The sequence below is a fragment of the Geotrypetes seraphini genome, chromosome 9 (assembly GCF_902459505.1).
Source record: "Geotrypetes seraphini chromosome 9, aGeoSer1.1, whole genome shotgun sequence".
NCBI lineage: Eukaryota > Metazoa > Chordata > Amphibia > Gymnophiona > Dermophiidae > Geotrypetes > Geotrypetes seraphini.
Genome location: NC_047092.1, coordinates 3,950,912 through 3,964,092, shown reverse-complemented (window position 1 = coordinate 3,964,092; position 13,181 = coordinate 3,950,912). Strand labels below are relative to the sequence as shown.

General features: G+C 48.5%; 1 protein-coding gene across 3 annotated transcripts in view; it reads right to left on the bottom strand.

Annotated features, from left to right (window-relative positions):
• The window catches only part of DMTF1 (cyclin D binding myb like transcription factor 1), a 68,874-nt gene that overhangs the window by 6,370 nt on the left and 49,323 nt on the right, over nt 1–13,181 (bottom strand). For all 3 annotated transcript variants that reach the window (XM_033958426.1, XM_033958425.1, XM_033958424.1), the window contains exons 15-16: nt 4,767–5,156; nt 1,224–1,371 (exon numbers count right to left, since the gene is read on the bottom strand). In XM_033958426.1, coding sequence (XP_033814317.1) covers nt 1,224–1,371; nt 4,767–5,156 — 538 coding nt within the window. The remainder of the gene's footprint in view (nt 1–1,223; nt 1,372–4,766; nt 5,157–13,181) is intronic.

Here is a 13,181-nt window from a genome sequence, read left to right as displayed (position 1 = left end):
AACTGGTATTTTAATTACCCCCCTCCCCCCCCCCCCCCAAAAAAAAAAAAAAAAGGCAGGTTACTGAAAATCATAGGAGTAGCTACTACACCGAGTGGAATCCTTTGGCCAGAAATTTGTTAGAAGGTAGCATTTTAGACTAGTTATGCTAGTTAACCATTTGGCTAGGATTACTGTACTCCAACATCATAGAAAAAGACAGTTTGTTGATTGAGTTCTTATTTAATGTCCTCCCTCCGTTTGTGCTGGAACAAGGGAAGGGGACTAGTAATTGGCCCTTTTCCTGCCTTTACTAGGGTCTCCTTCCTTTCTCCCTCCAACTGCAGCACAGTTTGGATGTGAATTGGAGCAGTCTACACTAACACTTGGGGTCAGGTCAAAAGCGCGCCGGGACAAAGGCGCGAGCAGACAACTGAGCGCAGCGCGGAGGCACGCACCGAAGAAAAAGACTGTTTTTAGGGGCTACGACGGAGGGTGTGGGGAGGAACCCCCCCACTTTACTTTATACAGATCACGCCATGTTGTGGGGGGTTGTAACCCCCCACATTTTACTGAAAACTTAACTTTTTCCCTGTTTTTAGGGAAAAAGTTACGTTTTCACTAAAATGTGGGGGGTTACAACCCCCCACAACGCCGCCGCGATCTGTATTAAGTAAAGTGGGGGGGGGCTCCCCAACAAACCCCCCCCCCGTCGCAGCCCCTAAAAGCAGTCTTTCTTTGGCGCGCGCCTCCGTCTTGCGCTCAGTTGTCGGCGCGCACCTTTGTCTTCCGCGTTACTGTCTATGAACCCTAACACTTAGCACGGCCAGTTTGCCAGGGCAGTTATGTTTATAAACCACATTACTCATAAAGCCTTATCTTGCTACAAATACTAAGGTTGACTGTGGGAACAGGTTTTGCTCAAGTTTCAAGTGTTATTGGATTGTGATAAACTAATTAAAATCAATCCTAAGCGGTTTACATAAAAATATAGTCTAAAAATTCATCTAAACTAACATGGACAATTAAAAGAACCAGGAGGACAACATAGGATTTCATAAAATAAAAAATGGATGGGGAAAGGAACGAGCTGAAAACAGGATCCAGCTTTATACCCCAAAGGCTGGCTGTATACATCAGGGCTGCTTAATGCATAGATAGCTTAATTCCCTTTTCTTTTTCCAAGATGCAGGGAGTGCCCATACACGCCTAACTTCCGTGTTCTATAAGAAAGATTGGGTTACCTGCTAATGTTGTAAGGGGTAAGACACACCCACTCTCAATGTCATCTGTTGACTGGATAAAGCCACGTGGTGAGGGGACAATGAGGACAGCCTCGGCAGCCATTCCCGCTGGTCCAACTTGCTCTTCCAGTGTCACAGAGCCAAGCTCCTAAATAGTAAATAAGAAGGGAGGGGATGAACAGTATGGCAAGAGGTTCAAGTTTGTGGCCTCACTTTAGCTTAACTGTTCTAATGCTCTCACACCAGTTCTTGTAATGTAGAATCGATAAGGCCAAATGGCCCATCAGGTCTACCCATCCAGAAGAGATCCCACGTGCCTGTCCCATGCTTTCTTGAATTCAGATAGTCTTTGTCTCCACCACTTCTACCACGAGACTTTTCCATGCCTCTACCACCCAATCTGTAAAGAGAAGGCTCCCTTCAGACCGGCACTGCCTCAGGATTTTTTTTTTATTTTACAGAACAGACTCCACTGGCTCTCAAAGCTTTATGCCTTGCCGGTACTGGTGGCAAGGCTTACAGCTGAGGCACCTCTACAAAAATAGGGGGGGGGGGGGGAGGAACTCAACTCGTGACCTGTTGTGTGTGAAACCCCTGAGGTCGGGTGGACCCCCAAACAGGGTCCCCCCAAGCTCAGTCCGGCACAAGAACAGGGACAAGGAACGCTAAACAAATTCAACAGCCCTAACCAAGGGGAGACTGGCAAAGCTCACCTTCACCTGCTGGAGACTGAGTAAAGACTGGTTAGATAGATGAAGCTACAGTCGACGCCACCTAAGTGCACGTCAGTTAAGTGCACGCTTCGGTTATCTGCAGCCTACCACCATGGTCCCATTTTTTTTTTTTTTTTTTTTTTACATTAAAGTTAATGGACGTAAACTCTGGATAATTGCAATTCTGATAAGCACACAATCCGCTTATGTGCATTGATGTTATAGGTTCCACCTCTATTCGTCCACGTTACGTTCACTCCAGTTAAAAGCAATCGCGTTCTCACGTGGATGAGCCACGTGTTTCGGATTGGCAGCCTAGGCCTGGCCAGGTGTTTGAACTTTCGGAACTGCACCATGGCGTCGCGTGGACAAAAATCTTTGTCTTTGGTTAAACGTGTCCACTATGCTGAACAAAAGTCATTGTCTTTGGCTGGACATGTTGATGTCTTAAACAGACTTTACCACGGGAGAGTCAGGTCTCTATTGCAAAACATTACAGTGTTCATCCTAGCCCGATTTCTCAGGTTTACAAAAAAAGCAAGCCATATTGAAAGACTGGCAAAACAAAAGCAATCCTACCAAAAAACAGAAAAGAATTGGGAAAGCTGGAGATGTTTAACAGGCATTGCTGCGATGGTTTGCTGAAGCTAGAAGTCATCAACTGCCAATCAGCGGGCCTCTCTTGATGGAGAAAGCAGCACAGCTATCTGAAAAACTGGGCGTAGAAAACTTCAAAGCAACAAACGGATGGCTAGAGAGGTGGAAAGATAGTAACGGCATAAAATTTAAGAAACAGCATGGCAAAAAACAAGATGCGGATGAGTTTGATGCAGAAAGATGGGTCATGGAAGTGTTGCCATCAGTCATTGGTGGATATGAACCATGTGACGTTATCAACGCCGATGAGACGGGCCTGTACTGGCATGCCATCCCTGATGGAACATTGATTTTCAAACGAAGCAAAACTGTTGGTTTCAAGGTGTAAAAGGAACAATTAGTATTGCTGCTCAATTGCAATATGGACGGTAGTGAAAAGCTCGAGCCACTGGTGATTGGGAAGAATCAAAATCTTTGGTGCTTCAAAAACATTAAATGCCTGCCTGTTGAATATGAAAGCAACAAAAACACATGGATGACGGCGACACTGTGGATTGAATGGTTGCAGAAGCTTGACAATCTGATGAGAAGGCGTAGGAGACACATTGTAATGCTCTGTGATAACTGCAGCACACAGCAATGACGAGACTAACCAACATCAAACTTTTGTTTCTTCCTCCAAACAAGACCTCTTTGATCCAACCGATGAACCAAGGGATAATTGCCAACTTCAAACGTCATTATAGGTCACTCGTCTTAAGATATGTGATGGCAGTGATTGAAGCAAGCACAGAATCCAGCCCCCGTTGCTAAGCTCGCGAGATACATGACGGTACTCGACTGTCTTCACATGGTATGGAAGGCCTGGAGTTGAGCCTCATCATTGATTTCAAATTGCTATCGACGGGTGAGCTTCGTTCACGCATCCGATGAGACAACTGAAGCTGACACTTCGTCTATTGAACTCCCAGTTGGACTCTCACCATAAGAGTTTGAGTTATATGTTGTCGTTGACAACGATGTGCCCACATCATCTAACAGCACTAATTCCAATATCTGTACAGTTATAAAGGACACTGCAGACAACCAAGAGTCTGATGAGGATGGAAATACTGCTGCGGTCATCACGACTAATGAAACACCTGCAGAGATTGTTTCCTTCTCGGATGCGCTGAAATCCCTACACACACTGCGTTGTTATCTGGAGATAAATGGATGTCACGACTATGGACAGTTTTACAGCATCAGTAGTCGGATACACAGCCTGAATTGTGCAATCTGTGTGCGGAAAACAATGACTGATTATGTCAGTAGAATGTTGGTTTAAAAAAAGGTTTATAGTGTATTGCATTAGACGTAAAAGTGCTGTTTCTATAACTGAACTGAATTAGATTGTATTCGGTGTGTTTTTTTTGCTGAATAAAAGTTTTATTGCATTTGACTACAGCGTACTGTGATTTTTCCAGACTAAAAAGTGGTACTCTGATTAAGCGCACATGGCAGTCTGGTCCGGACTGGAGGCCTTTCACTTAAGTGGAGTTGACTGTACAACTAAAAGTTTGGTCTCAGTCTCCACCTGCTGGTCAAAGTGAGCTATTACCCATCAGTGAAGCTGTAGCGGTCTGGAGAGGTGATAAAGAAGCACTGATTTTCTATGGTCTAAGAAGTAGCCACTTTACACAGAGAAAACCATGCATCTATTTTCGTTTTCAAACTTGAGTGCAGGGGTCCCCAAAGTCCCTCCTTGAGGGCCAAATCCAGTCGGGTTTTCAGGATTTCTCCAATGAATATGCAAGAGATCTATGTACATGCACTGCTTTCAATGCATATTCATTGGGGAAATCCTGAAAACCTGACTGGATTCGGCCCTCAAGGAGGAACTTTGGGGACCCCTGTTGTAGTGGGTAAAAATTATGCAGACGGATCTTAAACTACAGTCTTCTCCCTCAAAATAACATTCTCATACCTGTAGTGAGGGTCCTACATGACACTAAAAACAGCTCCGTATCTGCTGGTCTGATAACAGTTCTTGAACATTCATCTCCGTCTTGTCTAAGTAGTACAAATTTATGTAAAGATGGAGGAAAAAGCGCAAAAGCCCATGTTCACCTTGTACAGAGGTCAAGTGGAAACTTACACCACCCCCTCCCTCCAAAAGGCCAGTTTTCATCATCTTTAGCTAGAGTTTATGTGGATCCATACATAAATACAGCTCAAAGAAAAGTGAACAAACCTCAGGGCTGTAGGTTTCAGCCAAGCGGAAGGAGGCCTTGCTGGTCTGCTTGAGGTCAGCATCCGAGAGCTCTTCCTCTGTTCTCACCACATGCTCCGTCAGTTCTGTATCACTTCTGTCACTGTACTTTGCTGGTGACTCTGTGCTGTAGCGCAGAGACCGGTCATCAGCACTTAACCTCGGTGACTGCTGCATTTCATCAGTAAATGAGTCTGTTTCTAGGGCGGTTGGAGGAATGCTCAGCTCATCCTGCTGTAAGTCTGAATCAAGGGTCAGTTCTGCCTGAGCCAAAGAAGAAGGCAGGTCATCTGCAGAGACTGTGCGGATTATGACGCGAGGGGTGTGACACTGCATTGTAACACTGTCACTTGAGTTCAATAAATGTTTTGGCTGGAAAAGTTAAAAAAAAAATTAGAAGTTAATATTTCCAAACAAAGAAAATCACAGAATGACATCAGCCTCTGTTTAGCGGTTGATTTTGTTTTCAGATCATCACCCACTTCCTTTCCAGCAGATGCTAAGCCTGGGGCAGTATGTTGGAGCACTTTCAAAGAGGCAGTTCAAGATATGTTTCCTTTCAGAATATACTCGGCAATCACCTCCAGCAAATCCGCTAAAGAGGACTTCGGGTTGGTCAAATGGACAAGAGCATTGGGCTAGATTCACAAAGGACTAGGATTGGATCCGATCCGTGTCCAGGGGGCTGATTCACGAATCGCCCTCATGCAAATGAGGGCGATCGGAATCACGCCCCCATCTGACTGTCGGAATCGTCCGGGCATGCTTTAAGAGCAGCATCCTTTTTTTACGAGCCTATGGTTTTAACCCGCTTTAAACCCGTTGGTTAAAACCACGGGCTTGCACTGCGGGAAGGGCAGGAGAGATTTGGGGCGGCAGGAGAGAGGCGATTCATTCAGGGCAGGCAGGAGATCGGGGCTTATAGCAGAGAAGCAGGGCAGTCGGAAAGGGCTTGAGCGACTGGTCCTCAGCAGTCGCTTGTTTGTGATCGGCCAGCCCAGTCGGTGTTGCAGGGTTTTGATTAGTGAATCGCGTCCCTGCCAACTTTGCATGCTCTCATTTGCATGTGCGGATTGAAGGATGGTCGGCAGAGAGGTAAGTGAATCGAGCCGGAGTAAAATCAGGTCGCAAACCGATTGGTACACGATCGGTTTGCTTAGTGAATCTAGCCCATTGTCTGCAAAAACCAACAGTTTAAACTCATAGGAACCAATTCTGATCCCCTAATGTCTGAGGTCTACAATATATTGGTCAGTGTGCTTTTCAACTGCTGACTGTTGCTGGCTACGTTAGACCCAACTATCCAAGACTGCTTGATGCCAGATGATTTGTTTTACTGCAGTATGGAATGAATTAGCAACTGAAGTGACTAAACTTTAGAGTGGACAAGCAGCTCAAAATTCACCTTAACATGAAGGGTGACTTCTGTAGTGTTATGGTGTTTGGCAATAAAGAACATTCTTCCCTCATTTCACAGGTCTTGAAAGCTCTAAAATATACAGAAATGGTGGCTGCAGAGACCCTGGAGGAGGATATCGCTGTGTAAAGAGTAAAAACGTCCGGCTACAGCCTTTCTGCTACACAAGGCTCCCCGCGTGATCCGTGCTGAATGAGAGACATTGGCAATGTGCCTCAAAGAACTAGCTTTATCCACAGTGGATTCATGCTGGCTTATTAAACGTATTCATCTTTACAAAAAGCACAGTTACTTACCGTAACAGGTGTTATCCAGGGACAGCAGGCAGATATTCTTAACGCATGGGTGAAGTCACCGACGGAGCCCCGGTACGGACCTTTTTAACTAGAAAGTTCTAGTTGGCCGCACCGCGCATGCGCGAGTGCCTTCCCGCCCGACGGAGGAGAGCATGGTCCCCAGTTAAGCCAGCTAAGAAGCCAACCCGGGGAGGAGGGTGGGACGTAAGAATATCTGCCTGCTGTCCCTGGATAACACCTGTTACGGTAAGTAACTGTGCTTTATCCCAGGACAAGCAGGCAGCATATTCTTAACGCATGGGTGACCTCCAAGCTAACAGAGAGGGAGGAGGGATGGTTGGCCATTAGGAAAATAAATTTTGTAACACAGATTGGCCGAAGTGTCCATCCCGTCTGGAGAAGGCATCCAGACAGTAGTGAGTAGTGAACGTGTGAACTGAGGACCAAGTGGCAGCCTTGCAGATTTCCTCGATGGGCGTGGAACGGAGGAAAGCCACAGAAGCAGCCATAGCTCTGACCCTGTGGGCCGTGACAGCACCTTCCAGTGAGAGACCGGCCCGAGCATAACAGAACGCAATACAGGCAGCAAGCCAGTTGGAAAGCGTCCGTTTAGAGACAGGACGACCTAGACGGTTAGGATCGAAGGTCAGAAAGAGCTGAGGGGACAAGCGATGAGCCCTGGTACGGTCAAGGTAGTATGCAAGGGCACGCTTACAATCCAGCGTGTGCAACGCCTGTTCCCCAGGATGAGAATGGGGTTTAGGGAAAAAGACAGGCAACACAATGGACTGGTTGAGGTGAAAAGCCGAGACCACCTTGGGAAGGAATTTAGGATGGGTACGCAGAACCACCTTGTCATGGTGAAAAACAGTGAACGGTGGATCGGCGACCAGTGCATGCATCTCACTAACCCTCCTGGCAGAGGTGATGGCAATGAGGAAAAGCACCTTCCATGTTAGAAGTTTGAGCGAAGTTGTGGCAAGAGGCTCAAAAGGGGGTTTCATGAGGGCTGATAAAACCACATTCAGGTCCCAGACGACAGGAGGAGGCTTCAGAGGTGGTTTGACATTGAAGAGGCCTCTCATGAACTGGGAAACCAGTGGATGAGCCGTGAGAGGTTTTCCGAGGATAGGCTCATGAAACGCAGTGATGGCACTGAGGTGGACTCTGATTGAGGTAGACTTGAGGCCAGCGTCGGACAGAGAGAGCAAATAGTCCAGTACAGTTTCCACCGCTAATGAGGTGGGATCGTGATGATGCAGGAGACACCAAGAGGAGAACCTGGTCCACTTCTGATGGGAACATTGGAGGGTGGCCGGTTTCCTGGAGGCATCCAAAATGCGACGGACAGGCTGAGACAGATTCTCTAGAGAGGTCAGCCCGAGAGAAACCAAGCTGTCAGGTGGAGCGAAGACAGATTGGGATGCAGTAGAGACTGACGTTGCTGCGTAAGTAGAGTAGGAAACACAGGAAGAGGAATGGGCTCCCTGGAGCTGAGCTGAAGCAGGAGGGAGAACCAGTGTTGGCGAGGCCACCGAGGAGCGATGAGAATCATGGTTGCCCTGTCCCTGCGGAGTTTGGATAACGTCCGCAACATCAGAGGTAGTGGAGGAAAGGCATAGAGGAACCGATCCGTCCAGTCGAGCAGGAATGCATCTGGGGTCAGACGATGAGGAGAGAAGAGTCTGGAACAGAACTGGGGCAGCTGATGGTTGTGAGGCGCTGCAAAGAGGTCCACCTGCGGAGTGCCCCAGCGAGCAAAGATGGAGTGGAGTGTTGAAGGGTCCAGAGTCCACTCGTGAGGTTGAAGGATGCGGCTGAGATTGTCGGCCAGGGAGTTCTGTTCGCCCTGGATATAGACAGCCTTGAGGAAGAGATTGCGGGCCGTGGCCCAGGTCCAGATGCTGAGAGCCTCCTGACAAAGGAGGCGAGATCCGGTGCCGCCTTGCTTGTTTATGTAGTACATGGCGACTTGATTGTCTGTGCACAGGAGAAGAACCTGAGGGCAGAGAAGGTGCTGGAAGGCCTTGAGAGCATAGAACATGGCTCTGAGTTCCAGGAAATTGATGTGATGTTGACGCTCCTGAGGGGTCCAGAGTCCATGGGTGCGTAGATCTCCCAGGTGAGCTCCCCAAGCATAGGGGGAGGCATCCATGGTTATGATCATGGAGTGAGGGGGTAGATGAAAGAGTAGACCCCTGGAAAGATTTGAGGAGTTCAACCACCATTGAAGAGATTGCTGAAGAGACGATGTCACAGAGATGGGATGAGAAAGAAGATCCGTGGTCTGTGACCATTGGTTGGCAAGAGTCCATTGAGGTGTCCTGAGGTGGAGTCGCGCCAGAGGAAGCACATGGACCGTCGAGGCCATGTGGCCCAGGAGGACCATCATCTGTCGAGCAGGAATGGAGTGATGAAGGAGCACCTGACGACAGAGGTGGAGCAGGGTCCGTTGACGGTCGGAGGGGAGAAACGCCCTCATTAGTGTGGTGTCGAGAACTGCTCCAATGAACTGAAGTCGCTGTGTGGGAAGCAGATGCGACTTGGGGTAGTTGATCTCGAACCCCAGGAGATGGAGGAAAGAGATGGTGTGATGAGTGGCTTGTAGCACAAGTGGAGACGTAGGTGCTTTCACCAACCAATCGTCCAAGTAGGGGAACACCTGGAGGTTGTGAGACCTGAGGAAGGCCGCCACCACAATAAGGCACTTGGTGAACACCCTGGGTGATGAAGCGAGGCCAAAAGGTAGCACTTTGTACTGATAGTGACGGTGCTGTATCTGAAACCGTAGGTAGCGACGTGAAGTCGGATTGATTGGGATGTGAGTGTAGGCCTCTTTGAGGTCCAGGGAACATAGCCAGTCGTGTTGAGAGAGAAGAGGGTAAAGCGTGGCAAGGGAGAGCATTCTGAACTTCTCCTTGACCAGACACTTGTTGAGGTCCCTGAGATCGAGGATGGGACGAAGGTCTCCTGTCTTCTTGGGAACCAGGAAGTAGCGGGAGTAGAATCCCTGACCCCTTTGGTCCGGAGGCACCTCTTCGATGGCATTGAGAAGAAAGAGGGATTGGACCTCCCTCAGGAGGAGGGGGGTTTGGGAGGAGTGAGAAGCAGACTCTATGGGAGGATTGTCTGGTGGAAAAGTCTGGAAGTTGAGAGAGTAGCCATGGCGAATGATGTTGAGGACCCATTGGTCTGATGTGATGACCTCCCAACGGCTGAGGAAGATTTGGAGGCGACCTCCGATAGGCTGAGGAAGAGGCAATGATGATGGGAGACTGGCTATGCCCTGGAGGAAAAAGTCAAAAGGGCTGAGATGGTTTTGACGGAGGGAGAGGCTTGGCAGGTTGGTGAGACTGTGAGCGAGCCTGAGATTGATGCTGTTGACGAGGTCGGCGAGGCTGCTGTTGAGGCGGGTTGAGAGGTCTGGCCGAGAACCTGCGCTGGTAGGAAGACTGCTGTCTGTAGGTGCGAGCAGGTGGAGTCTTCTTTTTAGGTTTAATCAGAGTGTCCCACCTGGTCTCATGTGCTGAGAGTTTCTGGGTTGTTGAGTCCAGGGACTCTCCGAAGAGTTCATCACCCAGACAAGGTGCATTAGCCAGGCGGTCCTGGTGGTTAATGTCCAGGTCAGAGACTCTCAGCCATGCCAAATGTCGCATGGCCACCGCCATGGCAGATGCGCGAGAGGTCAGCTCAAATGAGTCGTAGATGGAGCGAACCATGAATTTCCTGAGTTGGAGGAGGCTGGAAATATGTTGCTGGAAAAGAGGGACCTTACGTTCAGGAAGGTATTTCTGTAAGGAGGAGAGCTGTTGCACCAGATGCTTCATGTAGAAGGAGAAGTGGAAGGTGTAGTTGTTGGCTCTATTGGCTAACATGGCATTTTGGAAAAGGCGCTTACCAAATTTATCCATGGTTTTTCCCTCTCTGCCAGGAGGGGTGGAGGCATATACACTGGAACCCTGAGATTTTTTCAAAGTAGATTCCACCAGGAGGGACTCGTGGGGCAATTGAGGTTTATCAAACCCTGGGATTGGAATAACCCGGTACAAGCTATCCAATTTACGAGGGGCTCCAGGAACCGTGAGGGGAGCTTCCCAGTTTTTATAGAAAGTTTCCCGTAAGATGTCGTGGACGGGCAACTTCAGAAATTCTTTGGGAGGTTGCTCAAAGTCTAGGGCATCGAGGAAAGCCTGAGACTTTTTAGAGTCGGACTCTAAGGGAATGGAAAGAGCTGCTGACATCTCCCTAAGGAATTTGGAGAAAGAGGATTGCTCTGGTTTGGAGACGGTGTCAGTCATGGAGGGTTCTTCGTCGGTTGACGAAGCGTCCTCCTCGGTACCGTGAGGGGAGTCTTCCCACAAATCTGGGTCCCTAACGTCGGGGTGCGTACGTTTGGACATTGGTGTGGAGGGCTCGGCATGGCGGGTCTTTGAAAGAGATTTGCCTGAGCGCACCGAGGCGGTACCGGGTGAGGAAGACCGATGTCGTTCCTGGGACCGGACAGGGTCGGCAGCATCACGGGTATGTACTGTAGGTGTTTCTGCCAAGAGCACCGGCATGGAAGTAATAATCGGTACCGAGGGGGTCGACACCGATGGGACAGTGTGAGGCTCGGACCGGTCCCGTACCGGAAGGTGCGGTGCCAGTAATGCCGGCAACAGTTGTTGGAGCTGTTGTTGCAGCTGCTCCTGTAACTGTGTTTGGAGTATGGCCACGATGCGGTCGTCCAGGGGAGGCACCGGTACCGCTTTTTTCTTCTTCGGTACCATAGGTGCCGCTCTACGCTCCGGCGATGAGGAGGCCGATGATGAGGCACTCACCGAGATCGGAGCGGAGCGTTTGCGGGGCCGGTGCGGTGCCGGGAGGGCCGGTGTCGCAACCGTGGCAGGAGGGTGCTCAAGGGAAGTGGGAGGCTTCTTAGCCAGCTTACCTGGGCCCAACGACCCCGAGGAAGGGTCCGGTGGTGTTGATGTTGTCGGTGCCGACTTTTGTGGTGCCGTCGATGTCGCAGCCGGTTCCATGGCAGATCCGGTACCAAACAAAATATTTTGCTGGATCTGCCGATTTTTCAAAGTACGCTTTTTAAGCGTAGCACAGCGGGTGCAGGTGTCAGCCCGATGCTCTGGACCCAAGCACTGGAGGCACCAATTGTGTGGGTCGGTGAGGGAGATCGGGCGTGCACACCGCTGGCACTTCTTAAAACCCGGTTGAGGGGGCATGAATGGAAACACAGCCTCCGCAAAATCGAACCCGGAGGCCTGTATGGTGGCAACAGGCCCCACCGGGGCCGGCCTGAAAAAATAAGGAAAACTCGACGAGTTTTTATTTTTTTTTTTTTTGTGAAAACAAAAATAAAGGGAAACCGATAAGAAAAAAGGAAAAAAAGTGAAAAAAATACGCGAGCGGGAAGGCAAAAATTAGTTTTTCAACGGCTGTTGAAAACACATGCGTCTTCTTCGCTCCGCGGAAACGAAGAAACTGGGGACCATGCTCTCCTCCTTCGGGCGGGAAGGCGCATGCGCGGTGCGGCCAACTAGAACTTTCTAGTTAAAAAGGTCCGTACCGGGGCTCCGTCGGTGACGTCACCCATGCGTTAAGAATATGCTGCCTGCTTGTCCTGGGATAATGCCAGGATTCAACTTCTAGGGCACGAAAGGTAATATGATCGCATATCACCTCTATACATTCACTGGCTACCGCTACTTTGTCAGATCAATTTCCAGATTGTTTCACCAACTTGTAGCCTTCATAACTCAACACTGTCCTCCTTGGACACTTCATTGTCTACGTGACAATCTCTTTCTCATACCTGGCTGGAGTCCTCTCTTTTATTTTCTATCATAGATACTCGCTGGAATAATTTGCATCCCACACTAAACAGCTGAATTATCTAAATTAAGTATCCCTGTTCTTGAATAACTTTAAAAACTTCTAAGGTTATTTGGTTTATGTCAATGACTACCAAAGAGAGGACTAGGCAACTCTTTGTAACACTGGTCTACTGTAAGTAGTGTTGAAAAGTTAAGTGACTTAACAGGGGAAGTTATCAATATGGGCCACTGTTAAGGTGGGTTATTTTAATACAGAATTTCATTGCATAAACTAGGGCTTGTGGTTAAATAACCCACTTGATGGTAGCCCGCTTTGAAAACTCCCCCCCCCCCTTATTCTGAGAAATCTATTTTATATTCCAGCTTTCATGTGGATTTTTGACTCTGTATACTACTACTCTCCATTCAGTCGTGTCCGACCCTTGGAGACTCTGTAGGCCAGTTTCTTTTAATGACTTGATGTTCCTTCCCGTGTCATTCTTGATGGTATCCAGCCAATGGGCCTTTGGCTTTCTCTGCTTCCTTTTACCACGATCTGAGTAGCGCCTCCTTGTCTACTGAATTTGCCCTCATTACATATCCAAAATAGGGCAGTCTCTGTCTGGTAATCTCGCTTTTTCAGGGACAACTCTGGGTTTATACAAATCGAGGGATGCAAATGACCCTCCCTCTCCTTTAGGCCACCAATTCCACCGAAACTCTAATTAAGGAAGAGCATAGCCTCCTCTTCCTACACTGTTGCCCATCTTTGTTTTTCTCTCCAATTACGATTTTACTTCTGCTTCACTTCCCATTTATTACAGTACATCATTTTATGATTTGGGTCTCAATTATATCCCTCCAAGATTTATAA